The 26,746-nt window shown below is 37.0% G+C and overlaps 1 protein-coding gene across 8 annotated transcripts in view; it reads right to left on the reverse strand.

The window, feature by feature from the left end:
• LOC127946608 (eyes absent homolog 1) overlaps positions 1-26,746 on the reverse strand; it is a 42,482-nt gene that overhangs the window by 15,585 nt on the left and 151 nt on the right. Inside the window, exons 1-12 of one of the 8 annotated variants that reach the window (XM_052543292.1) lie at positions 26,571-26,746; positions 20,108-20,235; positions 19,506-19,571; positions 17,462-17,539; positions 15,260-15,326; positions 14,753-14,898; positions 13,123-13,260; positions 8,999-9,081; positions 8,440-8,626; positions 7,198-7,340; positions 6,261-6,344; positions 1,071-1,160 (exon numbers count right to left, since the gene is read on the reverse strand). The exon at positions 26,571-26,746 is cut by the window's right edge and continues 151 nt beyond it. In XM_052543292.1, the coding sequence (XP_052399252.1) occupies positions 1,071-1,160; positions 6,261-6,344; positions 7,198-7,340; positions 8,440-8,626; positions 8,999-9,081; positions 13,123-13,260; positions 14,753-14,898; positions 15,260-15,326; positions 17,462-17,539; positions 19,506-19,571; positions 20,108-20,231 (1,206 nt within the window). In that variant the 5' untranslated portion in view covers positions 20,232-20,235; positions 26,571-26,746. Of the gene's footprint in view, positions 1-1,070; positions 1,161-6,260; positions 6,345-7,197; positions 7,341-8,439; positions 8,627-8,998; positions 9,082-13,122; positions 13,261-14,752; positions 14,899-15,259; positions 15,327-17,461; positions 17,540-19,505; positions 19,572-20,107; positions 20,236-21,325; positions 21,843-26,570 lie in introns of those variants that run through there. The other 7 variants (XM_052543294.1, XM_052543293.1, XM_052543295.1 and 4 more) reach the window with 7 other exon arrangements.

Below are 26,746 nucleotides of genomic sequence, written 5' to 3' on the forward strand. Positions count from 1 at the left end.
GATCCTGTTGATAATTTTGTCTTAGACATTTGCATATAAAAATGATACAGAACCAAATCTATTATTTTTGTGAATGAATCATTCAGAACAGTTTCTGAAACAAATTCTCTGATTAATTTAACGACAACTTAAATGTTAGTCTTTTTCTAACACATAGCTATAGGATAGCTTTAAAAAAATAAGAAAGTAAGTAAAAAAAAAAAAAAAAATTGGAGGGGGTGAACTGGCTTTTTGGGGGTTTTGTGGATTTGTTGAATTGTTCGACAGTCCATATTTTCAGACCTGAAGCTATTTTAACCAGCAATATCACTGATCTGTTCAAATCACTAAATGAAGCGCTAGCTCAAGCAACACCAGATCTGGTCAAACTTAACTTCACTGCTATGAACACGTGGAGCGCTGCCAATCATGAGCAGAAGTGACCCTACCGGTCTCGTTTTCACCCCTCACCAGGCCGGGCAGACAGACACCTAGATACGCTCTCAGTAACTGCCCCCGGGGGCAGATTTTACACTGATCCGACATGAATCAGGCAAGGCAGCCGTTTTCAGACCGTGACAGAGAGTCTGCGGCCGGAGCGGACAGAGACACCGAGCACACAGCATGACACGCAGACAGTCAGAGCACATACAGAAATATTAGAAGCTGACAAATTGGCCTGGGCGGCAGGGAAGGGAGGGGGCCTGTGGTGGGAGCAGGCCGGGGAGACTGACAGCACATGTAAAATTCATAGTGTCCCTTGGGCTCCGAGGTAATACTTCACCACTGAGGGACGTTAGCGAGAAATAGGCACCCTGCTATTAAATGGTTGTTGATGCTATGGCTTAAACTTTAATGGACTGCTCTTGTGCTCGTAATGTAATGTATACACTCTGTTGTGACTTATCCACATCTTGGGGCTGGGTTTTAAATATGGCCGCTAAGAAAGCAAGCTGTAGAAGTCATCACCATATTAGAGGGCTTGCAATAAACTCCACAGGGGGTGAAGACAGGTATGGTGATCGCAAAAAAAGAAAAAAGAGAAAAAAAAAGGTAGCTCCCAAAGTAAATAAAAAAAGTGCTGGACTTACTTCCAAGTCATTGAAGAAGAAATGTGTGTCAGCCAAGTTGAAGATCATCTCTTCCATTCTTAGTCCCAATGACACCGATGTTGGTGGATCCTGATATACACAAACACACACACACAGAAAACAGATCTAAAATCATTCATTTTTCCATGTTTAGATCATTTATATTTAATTGTATTGTAATTGTAATATTTAATAAAATGTTATATATAATTAAATGTTATACTAAAATGTTAAATTATATCTATATATAGTCATAAATGGCTTAAACTTTCATTGATTTTCTATCTTTTATATATTTATTATATTTTTTTTCCATAATTACTTACTTAACATTTAGATATTCATATGGCTTTAATGGATATATAGATAGTTATGGACAGACAAAACATACATCTTTTAGAATAAAATATATATAAAAAACACACCTCTGCCAAAGCCAGTTCTACAAGGTTTGAGAATTAATAATTTCATTTTCATCTAAAAAAGAAGCAGGGCTTAATTTTACACTCTGTAGGCAGTAAAACCCAATCTTAGATGCGTTATGAGTTAAAAATGAGCTTGAGGTCAAAGTGTCATCATAAATATATCACTGTCCACATACCTCAGAGCCAAGATCATCTTTCTACACATTACTACTGATGCATTTCACCCCCATTTCCCCCAAACAATCTTCTCACATCAGATAAAGCATTTTACAACTATTGGTTAAAAGGCTGAAGTTGGGAATTTAATAGAAACTTCTAGAAAGAGGAAGATGCACAAAACAGCTTTAGCAAGTGATGTTCAAACCCGTGCACTGGCAGTAATCAAAATAGATTATACACTTAAAATATAATGGACTCTTTTATTTTTAAATGTATTCAAAGTATTCAGTTTCCACGGTAATGCAATACTGGCAGTATTGGCGATCTCGTGTTGTGTTTGAGCTGACACAAAGATGGGAGCGACTGCTCTCGAAACTCTTAATGAATCATTTGCAGAGTGTTTTTCTCTTTAATACCACTTTAAAGAAAACTCATTACGAAATTACACCTTTCAGGATTACAAACTTGCCTTTGCACATATATGTTGTCAGTTTTCTCATCTCGATCGAGCTACACGGTGCATTTCAAGTGAGAGTTCACAGCGTTGAAACAAAGCAACACTGTAGTACGAGCTTAAAACAAGGCCACGGGGTTTATTAAATGGATATTTAGACTAGTATTCAATTTAAAATCATCTTTTGTAATCTTCATTCCACAGAGGCTTATTTTTCTAATCGGGGCTGCTCTCTGGTTGTTCATTAAGAGGATAAAGCAAGTGTGCGAATGAGAGAGAAAAGCGAGGGAGGGGATTTATTCCAGTGTCTGTACAGCCGTGCTGAGTCAGAGAGCTCTGCTGCAGGGATTAGAGCTTAAAGCCACCTGAAGAAACGCCGGAGCTTTTTACTGATTACATGTCAAACTCAACAATGAAAATGTTTTAACTGCGGACAGCGGGAGGGCAAACCACACAAGAAGAACAGGACACCAGCAAAGACACTGATGAGGTTTTCAATTGATGTTCACACACTGCGTATAATCTACAAATTAGTACACATAATTGAATTTTTTTCCTATTTAAGTTCTATTTTTCATGGTTTTATATGAGTTTTCTGTTTAATATATTTGTAAAACCTATGAAACATTTTTTTTTCAGGATTATTTTGAGAATATAAAGTCCAAAACATTGGCATCTATTTAAAATCAAATCTTTTGTAACATTATAAATGCCTTTCCTATCACTTTTTACAAAATTTAATACACCCTTGCTGACTGAATGTATTAGTTTCTAAAAAAAAAATCTTACTGATCCCAAACTTTTGAACATTTGTGTACGTGAAATTGAAATATTTAACCCACATGTTCTACTCAGATTGACTTTCAGAGACTCCAATTATTTATGTGTAAAAGTGATGTAAAATGAAACCTCTAATTCTGCCATCAAATTCTAATAGGGGAACTTTTTAAATGTGAAATGTCAATTTTATATTTTGTAGTAACAGTTGGAACTCCAGAATTGGGTTTTGACCTCAAAATTAAAAAAAAAAAAAAAAAAAAATTATTAATTAAAACAAAAGAAATTAGCAGGCATGCATGTTTTGCATGTGAAAATCCATTGCAATTATTCTTTGTTTATACCCGAGGTCTCCAAACCCTAAACTTGCACGTTAGCAAGTTAAAATGATGTTTATAATCGGTTCTCATGAGTACAGGAAGTCATCAACCTGATACTTCAATGTGAAGTATGTTTTCTGAGCTATTAAAAGCCAAGGAGTCTCTCAGACTGAGAAAAAGAACATGAGGGTTAATGAAAAAAAGTGATCAATAATTTCACAGTTTATATACACTACCGACTTGCTCTCATGTTCCTCTTAATTATAAAAATGATATAAGAAGCTTTTAAATATATAGCCTAAATCAAAAATAGGTTATTTTTTTGTTAAGCACTTCTCCAACACGTCTGAATAATTTAACCCTTCCATCTATTTTAAGCTTTCCGGTCAGTGGACTTAATATAAACACCTGCGTATGTATCTGACAGTTAATAAAAGCAGGTTTGGAGCTGAGAGGTATGCAAAGTGCACTTCTCTGGCCCGACGAATCCTCTCCAATTAAATCTAAACAATCATTCAGCGGGGGAGTTAAGAATACAAGCAGGCCGGAGAGCCAGAGGGTCTTCTGCTCTCACGGCCACCTGTCCCCACACATCAGTGCCACCCGAAGGGCGCCAAGTCCTCCCCTCCGAAACCCCCCTCACCCCGCAAGCTTTCCCTCCAGGGCTGATGGCCACACAGCTGGCCCGAACCATCAGCTTTATGAGAGCGAGCTGCCCTGATGCCAATTAGGAGAACTGATAACCACGGCAGTGAGCTTTCCAACATGGCTCTATTTATAGAGCTCTTCCTCAACGGTTTCGCTGGAAGAAATGCATTTTGCCGGGTTTTCTTACTGTTTATGTCATCTGCGCCTCATATCGGAGAACCGTGAAGCACCTTGGTTTTTAATGTAAGGGTTTGAGATGAGTGTGCTGATATGATTCAAGAGAGCATTATGCGGTTTGCGATGTTGCAGGGTAGATGGGATAAGCACATTTCTAGTGGAAGGGCAACGTGTAATCAGATTTCGACAGCAGAGAGGAGAACCAAGAACGATTTGGCCCTTAAGAAACATTTCTTATTATTTGCAGCGTTGAAAACACTTGTGCAGCTTGATATTTTTGTGGAAAGCGGGATACTTATTTTTCAGAATATTTTCATTCTAACATGCTGATTTGGTGCTCAAGAAACATTTTATAAATCTTTTATATCTCTAATTCTCCCATTAATATTTTGAAGTATGTTCCTCTGACCAATTAAAACCCAGGAGACATAAGTTATTAAGCTTGAAACATGACGTTTCTATATTATAGTAACAACTGAAACTTCAGATTGGGTTCTGTTTGACCTTAAAAGGAAACACATACACTTATAAATGAAGGTTGGTTAGGAGAAAGGACCTTAAAATCAGATGTGGATGCACCGACAGCTCAGTGTGTGTGTGTGTGTGAGTGTGTGTGTGAGAGAGAGTGGACACGGTTGAGGCGCTCTCAGAGTTTTGCTTCTTTACCCAGCATGCACAGCCGAGATAAAGTAAATAAACAGTGCAGGGTCGAGGGCCAGGGCTCCCTCACCCTTAAAACAAAACACCACCCCCATCAAACACCCTGCCTGAGGAACAAAGAGAACAAACCAGCCGCTGGGCCCCGTTCCACTGACATCCGAGCGCCGCTGTCATCTACACTCACCACAAAGAAAAAACCCTTCAAGAAGCTCAGCCAAAAAATGCCAAGTCTGTGATTTATTCCCTCAAACAAGGAAGCAGCTTTTTACATTCTTCTGACACAAAGAGGTTTTAAAAACACATGCATGTTGAACTCAGATTTAGTTTTTTTTTTTTTTGTGAAACTATCATTTGGTGAACTATACGAACAGTCATGGAAGTTAAATAAATCCATGAGATCACCGACGAAGCCTGAGAATTGCAGATCACCGTATTTCCCAAATTGTTTGTTTTGAGAGTTCAAATATAGCTTATGATGGTTTACATAAAATAACAAATACAACAACCACAGAAGTAAACTGCTTCTTATTGCATGTTCATATCCTCTTTGGCATTATGCTTTAATAAAACGATTATATAAATAAAGGCAATCATATAAATATAAATAAAGATAAACATATAGACATATATTGTTATATACATTTTTGTATAATAAAATATTATATATCTTATATACAATACCCAAACATTTGGGGACAGCAATAAATTAATGTTTTTTTTTGTTTGTTTTTTTATTCTGCAATCAATCATTAAATTTGTGAAAAGTGAAAGACATAAAAAAATGTTACAAAAGATTTTATTTGAAATAAATGCTGTTCTTTCAAACTTTCTATTATTTTAACAACACAAAATATTAAGCAGCACAACTGCTTTCATCATTGATGATAATAATGTTTTATTTTATTTGAGGTTGTTTTTTCAGCAAATGAGCCTTTTAAAATTATTTCTGAAGGATCATGTGACACTGAAGACTGGAGCAAATGATGCTGAAAATTCAGCTTTGCCATCACAGGAATGACATTTTAAAATATATTAAAACAGAAAACTATTTATTTTAAATTGTAGTAATATTTCAATATATTGTTTTACTGTATCTTTGATCTAATAAATGCAGATGTCAGATATATATATATATATAGGGACTCTTTGCCTTTATTTATAAAGCAGTATGTAACTCTAAATTTAAAAAGAAAATGTTTCTCAAGTTTCATCAACTGCAATGCAATAATACATTAACCTCACTCAAAGGGCAGTTAAGGCAAACACTTAATTAAACTTAGCAATGAACCATTTCTGAAGGACAGAAAAACCCTTAAGAAGTGTCAATGGACATTCTCAGTGCAACTGGTTTGTAATCCATGCCTGTTTCCAGCCACATAACTCAGACAGCTGCAGGCCGAGCTGAATGCCTGCAAGGCCTCGACGATCTTATTAAAAAAAAGAAACAATTACACTGAACTCTAAGTTCCTCGAAGCTGGACGGTGTTCCCAAACAGACCCTCTTTCTGTGTATTTTCCTAAGCTTTGCCGCCATATTTGCCTGTGTTTGCATTCAAAATACATCACTTACCCTTCCGAATCTGTTGGCGTAAGACCCCGTGAGCAAGGAATGGAAAACGATGATTGTTTCATCCAAGTCCCAAATGAACACGCGCTGAGAAAAGAAAGAGCAAAATCAATGGCTCACTCAGCATGCAAGATGATCTGCTTGTCAATAAGAAGGGTGCATAGATTCATGCGCCCTGGGATCGGTAGATATACAGCACTGATGGTCACCTTAGCACCCCGCAACTGTGGGGAGAACCCATGGATAATCCATCTCCTGCCCCCGATGCATTAGCACAATCAATACCAACAAACTAATTAACTAGATTTGTTAACATGGCATGATGTCAGCATGCTAATGGGGCCGAAACCTTCCAGAGATTCAGGTCATGTTAATGAAAAGACCACGAACTCTGTATATCTCAGATATATAAATATACTTCTGCACTGAGCATTTAATGTAGAAACAAATTGTAAACAAGTCTGAATTTTCTATATATATATATATATATATATATATATATATATATATATATATAATTTTTTTTTTTTTAAACACAAGACAGACATTTTTTGGGAAATCTGCTTTTTACAAAACTTAATGCAGGAAAACTATTTACAAGAGATCTGAAATGATCTATTTGCTTTTTTTTTTTTCGTCTTCATGTCGAAGCATGCGGCATGCACACAAAATAAACAGACAGAAAACCGATTTAGGCTTTTGCATGCTAAGCGTGCAAAACATGCAAAACAAAGCTTTCACCAAAAAAAGCATTTACATGTTGTAACATGTAAAGCTGAGCATGGAAGCGCACTCGGCGTCACTCTTTAAACATGTCAACGCATTGTTTTTAAGGCGAAGCAGTGAGCAGAACGGACGCGTCTAGATAATCAAAAGTATCTTCAAATCTATTGCTGCCATTCCAGCCGGATACATTGACAGAGTGGCAGCGCTCCAGTACCTCAAGGTCAGAGTCGGGAGGTGGGGATGGGTTATTGTTCCTCCTTCCCCGGCCACGTGACTTTCCATCTGAAGCCCGACGCAATCGATCTGAATCTGAATCTTTAATGGGGGTTGATGGACTGTGGATTGTACTGTACTCTGCTGCAGAAAGAAAGGAAGGCAAAAAGTATATGAAAAGAGAAAAATAAAAAAGGCTTTCACCTTCACATTGTGGCTGGATCTGTTTACCTCATCTGTGTTCAGCGCTGTAGCTACTGCCTAAATATCATGTTTATCAGTTCTCCTTATACTCTAGACACCATTTAAGCTTTAGTGATGGCAATGAGGGTGTTATTCACTATACCATCCTTCCCTAATTACAAGGCAAATGTAAGAAAAGACTGAGTCATTGGGGGAGCAAAAATAGACTAAATAACTGGTAATATTCTATCCAATATGATGATGGCAGCTTCTTGTTTACAGAACTATGCAATATAAATTTTGGCTGATTCAGATAAGGTGATAATTATTTTCGAATTATGGCCAATGAAGGATAAATGGCAGACATTAGGAACAATAATAAACAGATATAAATAATAGATATTAACTTTATCTAAAAAAAATTGAACATAAAAAAAATGAAACAACAACAAAAAAAAACATACTAGAAGTTAATTTAAGCATCACTATAATGCATATACAACATTACACACTCAAGTTAGTCTTTGAAAATGCTAAATAAAATATTTGTAATTATATAGATAATGTATACATTTATATTTACTAAACATATTATGTAAATACTAAATATTCATATATAAATTATTTTGAAATTGAAATGTAATAATTAAAAAATAGTTAATTAATAAAAAATGTATAGATTTTTTTTTCTATGAGATTTTTCTTATTTTTTTAAATTAATTATGACCAATTGTTAGATGACAGCAAGAAAATCTAAATGTAAAGAACACTTGAAATGATACACAATCAACTGATATTTCTAAAAAATAATTATCTAATCAGTCCGATAACCAATATGGTATCCATATATTGTTTTGAATGACAAATCCGGTAATTTTCTTTCTTTCCTTCCTTTTTTTTATGGACATACCCTTTAATCCTAAACATTATACACTGAATTGAGTTCAAAATATGAAAATTAAAAATTAGCCGAAATTAGCCAATCACATCTCGTATTTGCAGCAACTTGTAGTATTATTACCTCCATACTTTTTTCCTCCCTCGAACCAAGCTTTCTTACCTGCCGGTTGCTCTGAGAGGGCCTGGCTGGTGATCCCTGATGGAGGCTCCTGTAGGGTGTAGGTGGCAGTGGTGGAGGGTGTGGTGGGGCTGGTGTTGTTACTGGTCATGTATGGAGAAGTGTAAGGGCTACTGTTGTAATACTGCGCATACTGACTCTGGCCAAAAGCTGGGTAGGAGGGGTAGTCCTGCAGAAAGACATCAAGGCGGTAATGTGAGATAGCCGCACGCAACGCTGCTACTTTACAGCGCAGATTCCAAAACGTAAATGTGAACATATGTCTCCTGAGTGCTACATCTGGACAGCGATCTGTCTTCACTCTTTTTTCCTCCACTCATGGCATAATTCATACGCAAAAAGAGCAAGAAGGTAATCCTTGCGTACAGTGGTTGAGACATTTAGAGTGATTCATATCATGTGAGTAATATGCGAGTGTACACATGTTCTATAAAGGCTTACAGGAGGAAGGGAAAAAAAAATACTGGGCGCATGTGGCAAATGGAGGAAATGTGATTTCAACAGACTAGATAGTGAAGGATAGCAATTCAATTACAGCTACCTGTTGTGTACTATTGAATCCAGTTGAGTTTGTGAGGGAATTGTTTCCAGCGTACAGCCCTGAAGTTGTTGTAAAAGTGCCTCCTATGAGAGAAAGAGACATAACGGTGAGTTATCGCAATGCAAAACAGAAAGATCGAATCAAATGAGGCTTTGTTTGCAACTGATGTCATCCTGAGGACGATAAGCGTAATATAACCTTCAAAATAAACCTCATTTTTAAATTGTAGATGGGGGTTGAGTTAAGCAAGACCTAAACCACTTCAAAGGCATTTATGACAGAGCCTTGCAGGTACTATAGGGGCATGAGGGATTGTGTGTGTGTGTGTGTGTGTGTGTGTGTGTGTGTGTGTTGGTGGGTGAGATATAATCGTGCTTTATCATCTTTCTCCATATCAGTGATTGGAACTTGGACCACGGTCGGAAAGAAAGAGGAAATGGGGTAGGGTCTATTATTTCATCCTTCGCTACCTTTACAATGACAGATAGTGCCACTGTTGTGAATGAGGGGGAGGGAGGGGGGGGGGGTGTTTTACCTGACATCAAGTCTCAATGAATATGCATATCTGTCTTCTTTTCAAGCTGCTCTAAGAAGCACATTCTGGGTAATTAAATCTCTCTATGGAGAGATAGCATCTAATGACTTAATAACATACATGACATGAGTTATAGAGGTACACTGTGTTTCGAGGAGCTTCTTGGAGTCACAGGGCTCAAAGCGTGTGATTTTTATAAATAAATAGATTAAAATGTTAAAAATAAGAGGTTTGGAAGTTATTTTTTTATTTAATTTTTTTTTTTTTTTTTTTTTTTTTTAGTTTCAGTTTTAGTGAACTATATCAACACTGCCGGAGAAATGACGAGAACAACTGAACAGCTGAAATAATAATTCAATCAAGTGTCAAAAAAAAAGGACTTTTATAAACTTAAAAGTTGTATATTTTAAATAAAAAAAAATGTATCCTATTCATTCCCATTGTGTCTCAACGTAACCTTGATTTTTGCTTCTAGAAAATGAGGGCCGAGTGAAAAATACTTTTTATGGTAATAAACATTATGCCACAAAAGTTATATATTGATATTAACATGTACTAAATTAAAAATATTAGCATTTTTCCCAGAAGTTTTCTTACACTAACAAAACCGGGCAATAAACTAATAAACAGCAGTAATACCTACTGCTAAAAGTTGTGGGTAACCTTGGAATCATCAATCACTATCTACCCTTTTCCTGATGTAAAAATGGCCGCTGCCATTTGTAAACTCTATGGGTAAAGCTTCCGGACTCATTTGTGTCCAGCTATTTTTAGCTGTACAAAACAGTTTGTTTTGCTGCTTGATATTGACAATTGATGTATCCTATCATATTATATTAATCTGTTATCATAATTAAGAACACACTGGTTTGTACTGCAAACAGTTTTACCGTTTACTGCATATTGTCATTCTCCTCGTTATTTACCTATAGCGGCTAATGAAACGGAAGTCTCACCCATAGGCTTATTTCGGCGTTGGGGAAAAAGGTGGATACATCACTATACATCACAAAATTAACTCAGTCTGTCTAAATAAAAAAGGTAACTGGACATTTGTTCAGCAAAAAAAAAACAAAAGCAAAGTCTTTCATCTTCTGATGTTCAAGAAAATGAGGCCCCTCAGATTATAATAAACAGCTTTACTTGAGGACTACTCTCTGACTCAAAAAGCAAGTTTGCTTCTTTTTCTAGTTTTTAAAGAACAGCAAGAGGTGCTCTAAAAGCTGTTGCTTTTTCCTCCCCAGACTTGGGCCGTCACATAAAGTGAGACGCATGAATTTCCCAGTGCACAACAAATTAGCTGAATCCACAGTTCAAAAAGTCATAAAAGCCAGGACTCGTAGGAAAGCAGTTGACTCCAGAGAGACTCCGGAGCCACATAAAAGCCAAGCAAGACCCCCTCCGGTCCCAAAAGAATGACTCCATGCTGAGAAGAGGCCTGGTTTTTCCCAGGGGCAAAAACTCCCCCGTTCCTCCCCCTCTCCACTCTGTCTTGCTCCAGTTAGTTCACTCAAGACGAGACACTGGCTCTAGTTATGGCCTCTCCAATTGGGAGTCCATTTGCTTTGCTTGATCAGTCCTCTTGCCATGGGCTATGTCTATCATCAGTGCACAATATTTGTAGCAGAGGGTTTGTAGGCCTCTCTAGGGAGCAAGCGATCAAGTCCAGATGGGCTTCTTTAAAAAGCAGTCTGCTGCTCCTCTCACACGGTGTGCAGAATGGAGGGAGGACCAATCGTTGCTGTAATTATCTTCTACTTTGAGAAAAAAATCAGTGAGAAAAGCACCTCTCTTGCTCTTCTCGTGCTTTAGAGCCATTATGGTTATGGAAAAGGAAGCAAAGCTCAAACAAGTGTGAAACTGGAATATTAATTCCTAATTTATTCTTGGATATACTGAAGAAATTCAAGAAGTCTTAAAATTAATTGGTATAAAGCGATTCAAATCTCTGCTAAAAGAGAGGAATATATGTATATATATTATATGTATGTATATGTATATATATATAAAGCAAATGAAATCACCACAAAGGAGATCATTCAAAGATAATAATTACATATTTTTGGCAGAACTAGCAAATAACTGATTATACATTACAAAAAGTAGCTTTAGAACTCAACATATTATTTGTTACAATTTCTTTAATTTAACAAAAGCCGGATCACTAATACTCTGAATCTTGATATGAAATAATATCAGTTAACACTCCCATATTCTTTCACCATTTCGTTAAATATATAAAAACACAACAATCTGTGATGACATTTTAAGCCAGGAAAGTCCTTCTGTGTTACATTTCTGGATCATGATCAGAAAAAGCCAGCGCCGTTCCATTAGACATGAAAGAGCAGGGTAAAAACATTAATTTAATTGTATTCCCTCTGACAGCTGGGTGCAGGCTCGCTCTACTAGGGTTATGGGACAGCAGTTGGTATTATATAGATGGGGGGGGTCTACATTTGGCTACCAGGTTGAGTCCAGACCTGACTAATCGATGAGGCACAGAGAGGAAGCCAATAGAGACAGACTGGCCTGGTTGATGGTCATCTGTCATCTGCTCTTGCAGTTAGTGGCTAATGTGTTTATGGCTGTGTGGGCTTGAAGGAAGTCTGAATGCACCTCAGTTTCTGACTTATAACAAACAGTGTCATGGTCAAATGCAACAATGAAACAATGCATTTCATCAAAATATCCTACTGTGATTAGCTATGATTTTGCAACATATCCTCTGGAGGCTAAACAATGTCCTTTAGGTGTAAAAATGGACTAGAATTACAATTTGGCATATGACACCATTAAACAGACTGGATGCATACTTTGGGTTCTATAAATTCATGACATATAGTTTCTTTGGACTTGAATGGTGTGAACAGGCCTTTAAACTTCTGCGGCTGGTACTTTGTGACACTTACAGCCCTGGTGATGAAGCTGCATCAGCAGAAGCAGAACGTTTCTACTTATGAGGCATGGAAAAGAGTCTTCAACAGACCACATTTGCCATATTATTTATTGGGAGATGCTCTGGACAGCGTTCAAAAACGTGGCGATGTTTCTACTGTCACACATGATTTGGAGATTAGAGAGCTCAGACCGGTGCTAACTTCTGGAGGCTCGAAGGAAAACACTAGAGGGAGAAAGATGGGAGAAAAAGAACGGCAGAAAATGCCTGTTGGTTTTGGAGTTGGGACAATATGTCTCCTAAGGAAAGAAAAGAAACACTAGGTGGCGGAGAGTTTGCCTGATGCACGTTTAATTCCCAGTACGCGAGTGTGACTTCCATGAACTGACCTCATGGGTGTTCCTTCTAAAGCAAACATACTTAAGAACATACATGGTTGAGTGCAAAGCAGAAAAAGGCTTGTCTTAAAGACGGAAAAATATTTGTTTTCCATCTGTGTTGGTTCTCTTCAGACATAATGCAAAAAAGTATCTGTCTAACTACAGTACAACCAAATACAACCATCAGCTTGGGGATGTTATGAATTGGTCCATGTCTGCCTTTAATTGTGATCTTTTTAAAGGGTGAATCACGGCTCTATTATCTCACTCCAAAGAGCAGTAGAGGAAAAGAGAAGAGGGTGATCCTGACCTTGCATCTGGTAACTGTATGGTGCTTGTCCCGTCTGAGGCGTGGAGAAGCTGGAACTGTAGCTGAGGAAGCCGCTCTGGCCTGGAGACTGAGCCTGGGTCAGTCCGCCCTCTGTCTTGATGCCTGCCCACAATGGACCTAAATCAGTTAGTGACACCAGAGCAGTATGATGCACAATGCTCAGTGTTACTCCTTCCACGTCAATCAAGAATGAAAGATAATGGTGGCTTGTTTCACACTGGGCCGTGGTTCAAGCAACTTTTGCATTGAAGCATTTGTGCCAAACTCAGCATGGACTTCCAAGAATTTGCTGGTCGGAGTTAAAACAAACCAGTTTTTTGATTAGATTGAATCAGGCCCAATGCAGGTTTGCGATTTGCTTCCACTCAAACAAACACGTGAACCCTCGGGAGCTTATTTGAGATCGTTCTACCTAAACAACATTATCTGTGTGCATATTTTCGCAAAGGTTTCAGAACGTTCAAACCCTTGGAAAAACAATTCTAGCTTGAGTTGGGCTCTCACAGTGTGTAGATGAGGAACTGAAATCTTTATATCTGCCTAATCTGTCAAACTAGCAAAAAATTAGTAGCTGTCTGAGGGAGACACGGAGTCTGCTAATGCAAAACAAAAGGTCAGCACAGTCCCAAGTTTCAGTTGAAGGTGGGAAAGGAGCTACCAAAGGCTGAGGTAAGTGTAAAGCCCCGTTAACACCAAGAACGATAACTATAAATATAACTATAAAGATAACGATATTAGCATCCACACCAGCGAACGATATCGTCTGTTTATTCTGAGCGTACGTGCGACTGCCGCTTTAAATCCTCGAGCTCGTTATAGCAGGGTGGATTCTGATTGGATGTCAATGTTTGTATCGTTCATCAGCTGGAAAAAAATCGTTCTGAAAATGATTCCAACGATACCGTTTCTCTATGCCTTTATCGTTATAGTTGTAGTGTGGACTCTGCTATTCTTTAATATTGAGAACGATTTTTAGAACTATATCTTTATCGTTATCTTTATAGTTATCGTGCTTGATGTGAACGGGCCTTTAGTCTAATCTTAGTGATCAGCACATTGTTAGCTAAGTTTTGGAATAAATCTTAACGCTACACGCTAAGTATGAGACAAAATGCTACGAATGCTACATGCTAAAGTTAAACTGCATCCAATTTGATGAGTTTCAATAAGGTTAAATGCATTAGAAGGACCAAAAAACATTAAATATTGATCATGATCTCCAAAAGTTAAGGAAATATCTGAAACGTAAAAGACGTATTACAAAACCCTCTCATATATATTAATTAGTAAGCGTTCGTCCAGTAGACATAATTTATTTATGTCTACTGGACATAAATAATTTAAAGAATTCAAACTCTTAAATTTTCTATAAATAAATAAATGAATTAATAAATAAAAAAGACCAATTATTATTATTATTTTTATTTTATTTTATTTTTTGCATTTTTACAGTATTTTAATTTCTTAAAATCTAGTTACTATAGTATAATGGCAGAACATAGATTAAATGTTTTGTAAGGGAGAGAGTTCGTCTGCTTGAGTGAAAAGCAAAGCACAACCTGGATTACAAAGCTTTAAAGGAGAGAAAAGAACAAACTGAATCAGTTACCATAGGCTGTAATCCCATAGGGCTGGCCTGGCTGAGGGTACGTGCCATAGGCAGCAGCCTGCTGCATTCCTGTGGTGTACTGCGTCTGTCCATACGCGGCCATATTTTGGGCGGAAGGAGTCGGAAGAATGTGTGGATAGGGTCTACTATTTGAGACCATAGTAAAAGAAAGAGAAGATACATTTTAAACCCAAAAGCCCATATCCCAAAATTTGCTCAAAGACAAATTCTCTGTGATTCTGCTACTTAATCATAAATATTTGTCCAAGCTGTGAAACAGAGAGAACTCTAGCCATTAAGCAGCTGATATACATTGCAAAAGAAAAATAAATTACGAGGGAAATTTTTGACAAGATAATAATTACAACAGATTTTGGAGTACGCAAGCTGCAGACATCAATGAAAACAATAGACGGAGAGTCCAAAATCTGGCAGAAGGATCTAATTAAAGGCCCAAATGAAGTTGGATGCTGCTTATTTTTTAAAGAAAAATAAAAGAAGCCTTACTTGGAAGGGTAAATCTGGGGAGAGAACTGGTGAGTTTGTCTTGGGCTGAAGCCACTGGTTCCAATGGCTGTGGAGAGTTAAAAGAAAAGAGGCAAGCACATATTCAGACATAAAAAAAAATAAGGTAAATATTATTCTTTGCCAACAGAACTTCTGGAATCCAAGGAAACAGTAATTACATTGCATTACACTATTTATTTCACTAACCTTATTTTAAGTTGAAAAATTAAGAGCAATAACGAAGGAAAATAATCAGGTAATATGGGAGCGTTTTCTACCGACTGTATACATAAAAACTAATACAGGATGGAAAGATCTAGTGTCCACAAACACGCACACACACGGAGCTGGGAATGATGTATGGTCGCGCACACTGGAGGGTTTAAAGTGAACTTTACAATGAGAAATCAGCGGGCCTGATTACAGGTAAGTAGTACACATAAGGAGCCTTCATTAGACACATACCGGCCGTGTGGTTCCCAGCCCTTAATAACAGTGTGGAGGGCCATTCAGCTAACTCACACAAACACTACAGAGCAACATGAGATCTTTTGATGTCCCAGTGAATGCATGGCTAAAGTCTTGAAAATTGAGCTTAAATTGTTGTGCCCTTATAAAAGGTAATTTCCATCACAAAGAGAAAATATATTTCTTTATTATTAGTCATATTTTTATTGTATTGTTTTTGCTGTTGATTTAATATCTTTAAACGAATTAAAACCATGTTATTTGAAATATATGATTTTAATATGATATTATTAATAATATAATAATAATATTTTTTCTAATATTATTTAGAATTATAATTATTATAAAATTAGTTTTTACATTTTATATTACAAGAAAATAATGCATCTATTATTATTATTATAGTTATTGCAAAGTGTTTTTATTATTACTACTATTAATGTAATATCATGTAATATTGGTTGGAATTTTTATTTAACTGGAATTTGTATTATTATTATTATTGCTGTTGTTGTTGTTGTTATATTTGAATATTTTTTCAATTAATAAAAATTATTATAATTATTTTGTTATCTTTTTTTGTTTAATTGTTTACCATATAAATTATTATAAACAAATGTTATATATTCTATATAATAATAAAATGATATATTTATTATTATTATATTATTCATATTATTAAAACATTTTTTTTATTATTAATGATAATGTTAATATAATATAAAACCTTTGTATTAAATATCAGTTTTTATAAATACTGACTACTACTAATAACATTACTAGGCTTACTACCTTACTATTGCTGTTTTTAGACTGCTAAATATATGCCTCATCCTTTGTAAATGACCATTTGTAGGGTTTGGCTGTCTTTTCTTTAGGGTGGAGGTATTAGAAATATTGCGATTCTCTTGCCTTGTGTGTATAATTGGCTGTGACATCTAAAGTAAGGGTTAGTTAAGGAGCTCTTGCTCCATGTAACTGTATTCCTTGCGTCCTGAAAATGGGGCCTTTTCCCCACACTTCAGCACCTGGTCTGGACAAACACTGAACCTCTGCACTACTGCATCCCCTGAGTATAAGACAGTCTCAAATGACTTCACTTCGTTCATATTGTCAGAGATAGAAGTCCGAGCTATGATTTATATGAGTTTAACATAAAGGTATCGAGTACTTAGTCAAATAGGTAGGGAAATAAGAAAAATTAGCAGGAATGTAATACTTCATGAAGAGTTCTCGCATTTGCTTAGTAAGTAATGTGAGGAGTCTATAACATGGAGTGGACCTACCTAAATTTGTATGCTTACATTTTAAAATAGACCATTGAGAGTACAATGTTTCTGACACAATGCAAGCGAGCTGGTTTTGTGGCTCCAAAATGTCTTAGAAATGGAGTACAAATAGGCATTTAATACCACTTTAGGTCTCTGGTCTTATCAGACTATTATTTTGGTGTAAAGTTTTGAGTTTTGTGGTTTAGAAAGGCATTTCACAATTTACGAGTCATGTATCTAAAACCTACAGAGTGTGTGGGCCACCAGGATGGGGTGTCGCTTGATCAGGGCAGAGAAGGGGCCTGGGAGGGTCCTAACCCAACGCCTGTTGGCATGGGAACTGAGACAGAGCCTCACACTACTAGAGTTCCAGCCAAAGGGCCACTTCCTGGGCCTCTGCTTATCAGTAAGCCATCATCTCCCTCCGGTCAGCTCTACAGCTTTGAGTGTGTGCGTGTGGTACCTGATCCTGAGAAGCTGTCTAGAGAGCCGTCTGCTACAGAGGTGGCGATTTCACTGCTGCTCATTGGCTCTGTTTTAACTGCAAGCAGAAGGAAAGCAGAGCGTTTGTGATCCTGCACTAGTAAAGCCTGTTGTCAGTCACACTACAGGCAAATGCCTTTCTGCTTGTAAAATCAACAGACTTCATCTTAAAGCAATGCGCAAATTTAAAGCATAGCCAAAAAACTAACATTCGTCATGTCAAAGTGCTCATTCAGATGGTTTTATTGCCTCACAATGTAGAAAGGATCATTAGGTGGATAAGTTTGTAAGGGTGGCGTAATGAAGAGTGCTTCTATTGAGATAATACAGCTTTCAGGTTTGACAGCTCTCTCCTGGCTAACTCACAGAAGAGGCCAACAATTAAAGCTAATCTCTTCTACAAATAAGACAAGGACACTTCCCTTCCAATACACACAGCTCTTGTGTTGATTTAAGGACAAAAGCCATACTAAACACTATTATATAAAAGCATAAACCAGTCTATGAATGGCATGTAATAAAAAAAGTATATATATATATATATATATATATATATATATATATATATATATATATTTATTTTTTTTGAAAGAAAGAAAGAAATTAATTACAAAATATGCTGTTCTTTTGAACTTTATATTCATAAAGTATTCCTGAAAAAAATTATCACAAAAATATTAAGCAGCACAATTGTTTTCAACATTGACACAAAAATTTATTTTAATAGAGCATTAAATCGGCATATCAGAATGATTTCTAATTGTTGGTTGAATTTGTATGAAATAGTTCTCAAAAATCCAGCTTTTCTATTACAGGAATAAATTAAGAAATATAATAAATAATATATAAAATATATAAACATAGAAAACTGTTTAAAATAGAAAAAAATAAATTAATAAATGTTACAAAATATATAAAATATATAAAAATAAATATTTCCCAATAAGACTGTTTTACTGTATTAAATCAATTGATTAAAAATAAATGCAGCCTTGGTGAGCATAAGAGACTGCTTTCAAAAATAATAAAAATTCTTACCAACCCCAAACTTTATATATATTACATAAAGTTTTTTAAATTGATCTGTTTACTTTTTTGTATTTTTTTTTTTTTTTACATTGATAACATTGATCTTTTATTTAATGCCAAACAATGCATTCTTAATAATTTTAGTCACTTGATTTCTTACCGGAAGGGTTTTATGTAGCATCAAGGGAAAACAGGCAAAAAAGGTGGAATTTAATGGCAGGAGTAAACTGTGGAATGCATGGACGTGCAGCATAATTGATATGTCAAGGCAATGCATGGTGTATAAAATGTGTTTGACCCAGCCGCTCCGAGCTACAATGAGGGCAACCGGGGGATGATTTCACAGCGTTTAGACAGACCCAGATCTTTGAAATGAATCCATCTCTGTCTCAGGAGGGCGTGGGGTGGAGGTTTACATTTATGAAAACAAAATTCACAATGTGGGTACGGAGTCATGCCCACTGAAATCCCTCATGGCTGAAGTAGCCATCAGCTTGTCATGTTGAACATGTTGCAGCTATGCTCTCCCTCAAAGGAACACATGTCGATGGGGAGCGGTTTGAATACGTCCCAACGCTCCCCCCACCCCTCCTTCTCGAAGCGATACGGGAGCACATGCAGAAACTAGTGCAGTCAAGTCTTATCACATACCACACATAACCATAAAACCATCCTGCAGAACATCAAATAAAAAGCTAAACGCACAATACGCGTGCCCACAGCTTTACCATTCATCTGGAATCATAGCCAAAAAGTCTCAAACCATGCTTTCAACAGATTCACCATAACACAACACAGAATGCCAAACAAGAATCCAAATGAAAGGCACAATAGTTGAAGAGATGTGAGCACATCAAATTGGCTTTTCACATTTGTGAATATAATCAGATGGAATTGTTAGGATTGCCTCAGGCTGAAATGACTACATAACGTGTGTAATTTCACATATGACGCCAAGTATTGTCCTTTCATTGTTTCGCCAGAACTGCACAAACCTGCAGCGGACTGTGAACTAGAACTTAACAACCAGTCAGCTGTGGTAAGCATAGTGATGTTATCACCTATAGGGAGAAAGAACGGGACAGGACACATGACAATCTGCACTGTGACAGGCTGGGGCTTAACGCTACAGAAATATAAGAAAACCACAGTCAAGATTACATAATGTAAACTACTTCAGAGATGATTAAAAATCTTATGGGCTGTAACATTATCCGTGAAGTTCTGCAGTTTATATAGTGCACGCATTAAGTCATTTTTTAAAATGTATTCACTAAATTGCACTGATGCATTTGCAAAAAATTATGTATTAAATATTGTAGCAACAAAATTTAAACACACTTCAAATTTGTGCATTTTTCAAATAAGTGCATACTTAAGATAATACAAATTTGATTAGATTACAACAGCCAAAGTGAAGTATATGAATCCCCATGATATGATAAGCATATCACATGATGTTTAACACGGATTCAACTTTTCACAAGCGCATAAATGTTACACTAAGGGAATGTGGCGGTTAAAAACTGTGGACTGTAGCACTTTTAAATGTTTAGTAATTAAGGTATACGGTCCACCAGAGGCTGAGGAGACGTACCTTCAGTGCCATTTGGTGTCATGGAATTGTTATTTATATGCGAGTTGTCGAGGTTGGGACCGTTTGGGGACTCACTGCTTCCACTTACTCGGCTGTGTGGACTAGCTAGATCCTGCATTTCCATAGACCTGAGAGGAAGAGACACACAGACGGTCACATGATACTGAATGACACATGCACGCACACTCAAGCTAACACATACTTCGAGATCTAAAATGTGAGTGATCATTCAAAAAATAGATATTAATTACATTAACAATCAACAATAAAAATTAATTACAATTTGTACATGTATATTATAACAGCTGTACATTTAAAATCCCAACACTTACAATTTTATGTAGCTTAGATTTTGAGATACATTTAATACCTATCCATTAATTTTACAAACAGCATCAAATAACAGAATAAAAGCAGAACAATAAAAATAATACTTTTATATTGTTATTATAATTATTTTAAAAACAACATTAATTAATTACAATTATTTAAATAATGGATAAAAAAATACGGCTTTCATAAAAACCGAACATCCCAACAGCTCTCCAGAGAAATCCGCTTAACAAGGGCATTCCCTTGAGGCACATCAAATAACATTTGACACAAACTTAACAATTAATGAGCCATCTGATGATTGATTGGCTTTCTCATATTAAGCATTAAAAATTAATCGCCACTAGCCCCGCAGCGCACGCTGCAATTTTCATACGTTCATTTCCCCCAGCAATCTCTGATCTGAAGCATCAATAGCCAGTGCCATGTGAGAAAGAGATGTGTGATTGCGAGGCCTCAAACCTCAACGAGAGCGACTGAAGAGTTCACTAAAGCATGCTGTTTGCTCTGGCGAGCGTCTTGATTGTTTCTTTGTTTATGTGCCGAGGGCTACGCCACTGAAAACATTATTCTACTGGCTCCATCGCACACTCACGGGATCATTTTATGCATAGCAAATGGAAGGTCAGGCCAGTGGGCGTCTGCGGTCGGATGTACGTTACGGGTGTTTGTATGTGATGTGAACGCGGCTGCAAAACTAAAACACGCATCAGTCTCCAGAAAAGCATTATTGCGCTAATTGCGCCAAAAACATGCTGCCTTGCGTGCCGCTCTGCCAGAATCAATTGGGAATGGTCGTGTCACTACTATCAACAAACATTTGCATTTTTATGAATAACAAAGAGGAGGAAATAAGAAAGGTTTTATCAACGTAGATTATCATACCTCTTTTTAGCCGCCGTTCTTGATCGGCCAATATCCGTTACAAATGGTCGCAGTTAAAATGGGGGAAAAAATCCATGCCATAGAGATGTTAAAACTCGACTTGCTCTTCAAACAATGTCTGTTTTCAATACAAAGCTTATGTCAAACGTTTTCCTTCTCTAACACCTCTAACTCTCTCTGTCTTGATTCTTTCACACTTCCAGCGGTTTACAAAAACGTCCAGACATCTTCTCAAGAAGTCCTGAGCATTTCAGAACTCAACTTTGCTAAACAAGTGGCTGCTTTTCAGTGATGCTGCCGGCAAATCAGCTCTCTTTTACCTGAAGCTGGACGGACCTCAAGCATCTCAGTCAAATAGTGTTTTTTTCCCCTTTCTCTTTGTTTGTTTGTTTGTTTGTTTCTTTCTTTCTCACTATCCCTTTTTCCACCTGCCAGGAACCTAAAAACAATATCACTCCTTGTTATTTCAGCTCGATGTCTCTGTGAAGAGCCATCCGTGACACAATAGACGTTTTCTGAGAAAACATTTTTGTTATGCTCGCGCAGAATGGAAAGAGAGAAGTCGGTGGAACAGAGAGGCACATTGTCTGAGGCTCAACCCCTCCACTGTTGTTTCCTCCTTCCAGGTCTTCCCTCCTCCCTGCCGAATGACGGTAAGGTGATTCATCATTGGTCTACGACAGCTGCAAACTGGATTAGTCCTCCCCCAATCAACATGCAAAGCGGCTTAGCCAAGGTAAGCAGGAAAAGGAGGGGTGCGTGACCGGGAGGTATGGGGGGGGGTAAGCTTTGGGGGTTAGTTTTGGGTGAGCGAGTGGGGGGCGCCTGCTCGAGGTCGCTGCCGCTGTAGCCTCTGGAAGTGTGTGTCTGGGCGCTGAGAGAGATGGGACTTTGTTGAACAGAAGCAAGTCAAGCATGACACCCCTAGCATCTTTCATCTGCAGTTGACACTATCTGAAATTTATCTACAATCCCTCTCCAGGCACACTGACAGTTCCTAATGATGATCAGGGGGATGACTGGGACTTTGCCTGAGGGTTTGGGGGACAGACAGATACTACTGAGTGCATCTTATGTGATAAGTCGGAGTGGAACGCTTTGAGTGCGTCTTGTACGACAAATTTGAGTAGAACTTATTGAGTGCATTTTGTCAGAGTGGAATGATTTGGATGTATATTGTATAAAAAGTCGGAGTTGAACGTATTGTGCGCATCTTGTACAGTTGGAGTGGAATCTATTGGGCCACATATGTTTTCTATGATACTTCAAATGCTGTTATTACTCTTTTTAGTTAACAATTAGATTCTGCCGTCCACCTCTCTGCTAATACCTGCGGCGCTATTACCCAACATCAGACCGGAGCCGAACCGTTGGATCTAGGTCACGGTTATTCGGCCTTTCCACCAAAAATGTCTGAAAAATCCCTGCATGAATTTTTAATGCTGGGCTGATTTCATGATGTAGTAACCTTAGCTGTTTGGTCATGCTGTTTTTTTCACGCACCCCCCCCCCCCCTTCCCACAAAGGCTATGCAGTGATGAATAATGGTCATTTTTTTTCCAAATTTCTTCTTCGTCCTTCCTTCTCTTGACCCTGTCTAGTCACATTAACACAATTTTGCACTCTAAAGTCGTTCCTTACATCATCAGAAGCTTGGGAACAATGATTTGACTTTCTATAAAAAGAAATGTGAGATGTATAAGGAGGGAGAAAACAGAGAAATAAAGACCTTGCTTCGGCCTGCATTCAGCACTCAGAGTTTACGAGGTATTATGCATGCCGGCCTCACGGCAAAGCCCCTCATCCAGCAGGTGATTTTCACCAGGTGAACGGTGAAGGGAGGGGCGCTTGTGCTGTACTGCTAAATATTTATTGTTTAAACAAAAAGGGAGTGCATTCAGCATCTTTGATGTGCGCTTGAATTCAACCTGAACTGAGCCGTCTTTGAAGCTCACGGGAACAAAGACCTGTGTTGGAAGTGTCATCAAAAAGCCAAACATGCTTCACTCACGACTGTTTGCACGGCTTTTTGTCTCGCTTTGCTTATTTCAAGCACTACGTTTCCATCGGCAAACACTGCCGGGCTTTTAACATTGATGATTATAGAGAACGCGGGCTGTCTGAGCTGCTCTGACACGGATAAGATTCACCTGAATACTTCAATTCTGAAATACTGACTGAAATATTTGGTGGTATTTATTATATTGCGTATTTTTTGTCAATTATATGAGCTGTGCATTTATATTCTGGGAATTATAAGCAAATTATATTTTTCACATTAATATTTTTTATTTCATTTTTTAATGAAACCTTAGCATTTATTCGCTTTCCAGCCACGTTTTACAAGATTGTAATTTTATAGGGCAAGACATGCATGTCTCTTTTTGAATTTCATAGACTATGCAAACATGTGTTGTGGGTTACTAGTTTTGAAAAACAACGCTTTAATCAAAATAACTTTAAAACAACTAATCCCAACTTAAGATGGTCAGCTGAATCCACATGGTGGCCCAGGAAAAATAAATCCACTTGCAAAGAATGTCGATGTAGACAACAATTAAAGACAGATGTGACTAGATTTAGACGCAGTTTACAAAATGCTACACTTCACTGGACTCTATGAGCACAGAGCAAAGAAAAGTGCACAACCGGCAAAACACTGATCACATAAAAAAAAAAAAAAAAAAACAACACAAAGAACAGAATGAAAAATGCATACCTGTTATATCATGTTTCCCCCCTCTGTAACTGAATTATGGATTAAAAATTGTGAATGTACTAAAATACTAATATGTTATTATAAGATATGAGGCACATAAAAGTATATATAATGTATCAAATCAAAGGACATATATATGTGGTAGAACACACACTTGGACACACACCCATAAAAATCAGTTTGGTTTTTAATTTTTTAGTTTATTGAACAGACAATTTAAATTTTTTGTAATTAAAATCTTAATTCCGAACACGCGCTGCGGTTTGTTGATAGGCAATTTGTCTCTTCCATTTTGTTCAATCTGACATGGAGCTCAAGCGACGGACAGCGCAGCTACATTCAATCTGTTAATTCTGATCTCTTCAAGCTGCTAAATTATTTCCAGAAGTCCATCCGCTTTAAGTGTCCATCGGAGAAGATTTAAGGTACACATCTGATCAAATTCGCCTCACCGCAGTATCACACACACAAAAAAAAGCACTCACACTGCGAACATGTAAATTGTTATTAAAAAAAAAAAAAACATGCAATTACAATGCATTTTTTTTCTGCCTTTAATTTCACGTAGCAAAATCACTGCTTTGCAAATTAATTTAAACATATATATATTATTGTGAGTCATTTGCATTCAATTTATTTTTCCCCTATATTATTTTATTCACCGTACCAAAACGTGCATCTACATAAATATACTAAAAGCAAAAAAAGACAGGTTTAGCTCATCCTCTGCTCTTATGCTTAAGTAAACAAACTCCTTGATTACATGTAAACAAACACAAAGGAATTGTGGATTGTAGAAGGTCCGTGATCAATTGAGCTCCTCAGCCTTATTTCCTGCTCCCTGAGCGACGTTTTCCTGAGACCAACAGTGGCATGTTAACAAAATAACACTCTACTGTATTTAGTAAACAACTAATCGCCACAAACCATTTCCGCTGTCTCTGTCTCGTAAACAGTGGAGCGCAGCGGTTTCAATTAACCCCGTGTCTTTCACCGCGCACCGTTTCAAGCTCGGGCGCACACATACGGAAAGCATTGGGCCTTCGGCAAACAACAGCACATCGTGGGGCTAAACGCACAAGAGCTTATCGGAGAGAGCTTAATGCAGTCGAACGTATGCCTTATTAAAACAAATACAGTGTGTAAATGGTCCAAATCAAGCAGCACATAATGAGGTAATTAGATAAGCGGGCTTATTGTGTGAAAGGAACACAGAGAGGGCGGCTGGAGGCAACACCGTATTAACACACTCTTGAAAAAACATCCCGAGCCGGGAAACAGCTGCAGAGGGATGACTTTTCAATTATTATATGTTTTTACTAAATTACTGTACGTTGGAAGTGAGAAGAATAGTGTGTCCTGAATATTGTCATATAATTATGCATTTTACCAGACAGCACAAAATTCAATTCTCAAAGAAACTTTATCCTCGGATAGAAAACGACTCTTTGAAAAATGTACGGGTGTCTTGGTTTAGGTGGCCGCCTGCCGATTTCTTACAAGACACCAGTCTGCCTGTCTGTCTACCCTAAAGCATTCCTGCCTGCAGCAGATGGCATTGCATGCCAACTGCTAAAACTGAACTGGTTTTGTTTATTCTGCCAGCTGAATAGAATTGTGGGTTTTACTTGCTGGAGGGAAAATAGAAACTTATTATCTTGGATTCAAAATGGGGTCATTATTTACAATGCAGTCTCTCATTTCAGTGCCTTGTACACCTGTTTTAAAGTATCAAAAAAGACAGTCCTCACCCGAGGGCTAAGGAAACGCAAAAAAAGTGAATTTGAAACGGGTGAAGGTGTGAATCTCAGGTGAAACGGAGAGTCACTGGGGATTTAAATTTGAGCGGCAAACAGTGACATGATGCTTTTAGTGTGGTCTTAAAGTTTAAAACTATTTACAGTTTTTTTCTTTAAGGGAATTATATGTTCAAATAGTATTTAACAGAACATTTTAAATAAAATTGAACCTGGAAACTCAAAACACTATATAAAAAGTGACTTAAAAAAGGTTTAATAACTGATATGTTTCAATAGGAATTGGCTAGGAATTAGTTTTGAAAATAATCTGTCAAAATATACTATAGCAATTTTAATATTGTACCTATTGAAAATTGCGTTCCTGACATAAATGTAAAACGGATAGTTTTATTTTCTATATTTCAGTCTTTTATTAAATATATTAAAGTAAAACGACAGTATTGAGGATTTAACAGTACATTAAGTGTAGCGTTCAAATAAAATTTGTTGAGAGATAACTTATTTGCTGGAATAGTTTGTTGCCGGTTTTAAAGGAGTGCAATTTTGTCATTCAGAAAACTTACTGACGGACATAAATATATATTTTAAAATTTATTTTTTTTTGTTTGTTTTTTTCAATTTAATCTAGATCTTGATTATGTTAAGTTATAAGACATAGCTGCAAATAGCCCATGTAACTCTAAAAACGACATAAAAAGTACACAACACAGGATGTGAAAAAATAACAAAAGTAGAAGAAAAGTAGATAACCAAAAACAGTACTCACTAAAATTATGGAAGAATCCTTGCACTTTTTCTTTTATTCCGCCTTTCTTGCAATCTTCCGTTGAGTGTCTGTCCGTTCCAGAGCAAATAAAGAACTGTCTATTTTTTTTTTTTTAAGAAACTTTTCTTAGAGTTGACTTTAACACGCAGATCGGCGATAAAAGACAACTTTTTTCT

This window comes from Carassius gibelio, chromosome A24 (genome assembly GCF_023724105.1).
Source record: "Carassius gibelio isolate Cgi1373 ecotype wild population from Czech Republic chromosome A24, carGib1.2-hapl.c, whole genome shotgun sequence".
Classification (NCBI taxonomy): domain Eukaryota; kingdom Metazoa; phylum Chordata; class Actinopteri; order Cypriniformes; family Cyprinidae; genus Carassius; species Carassius gibelio.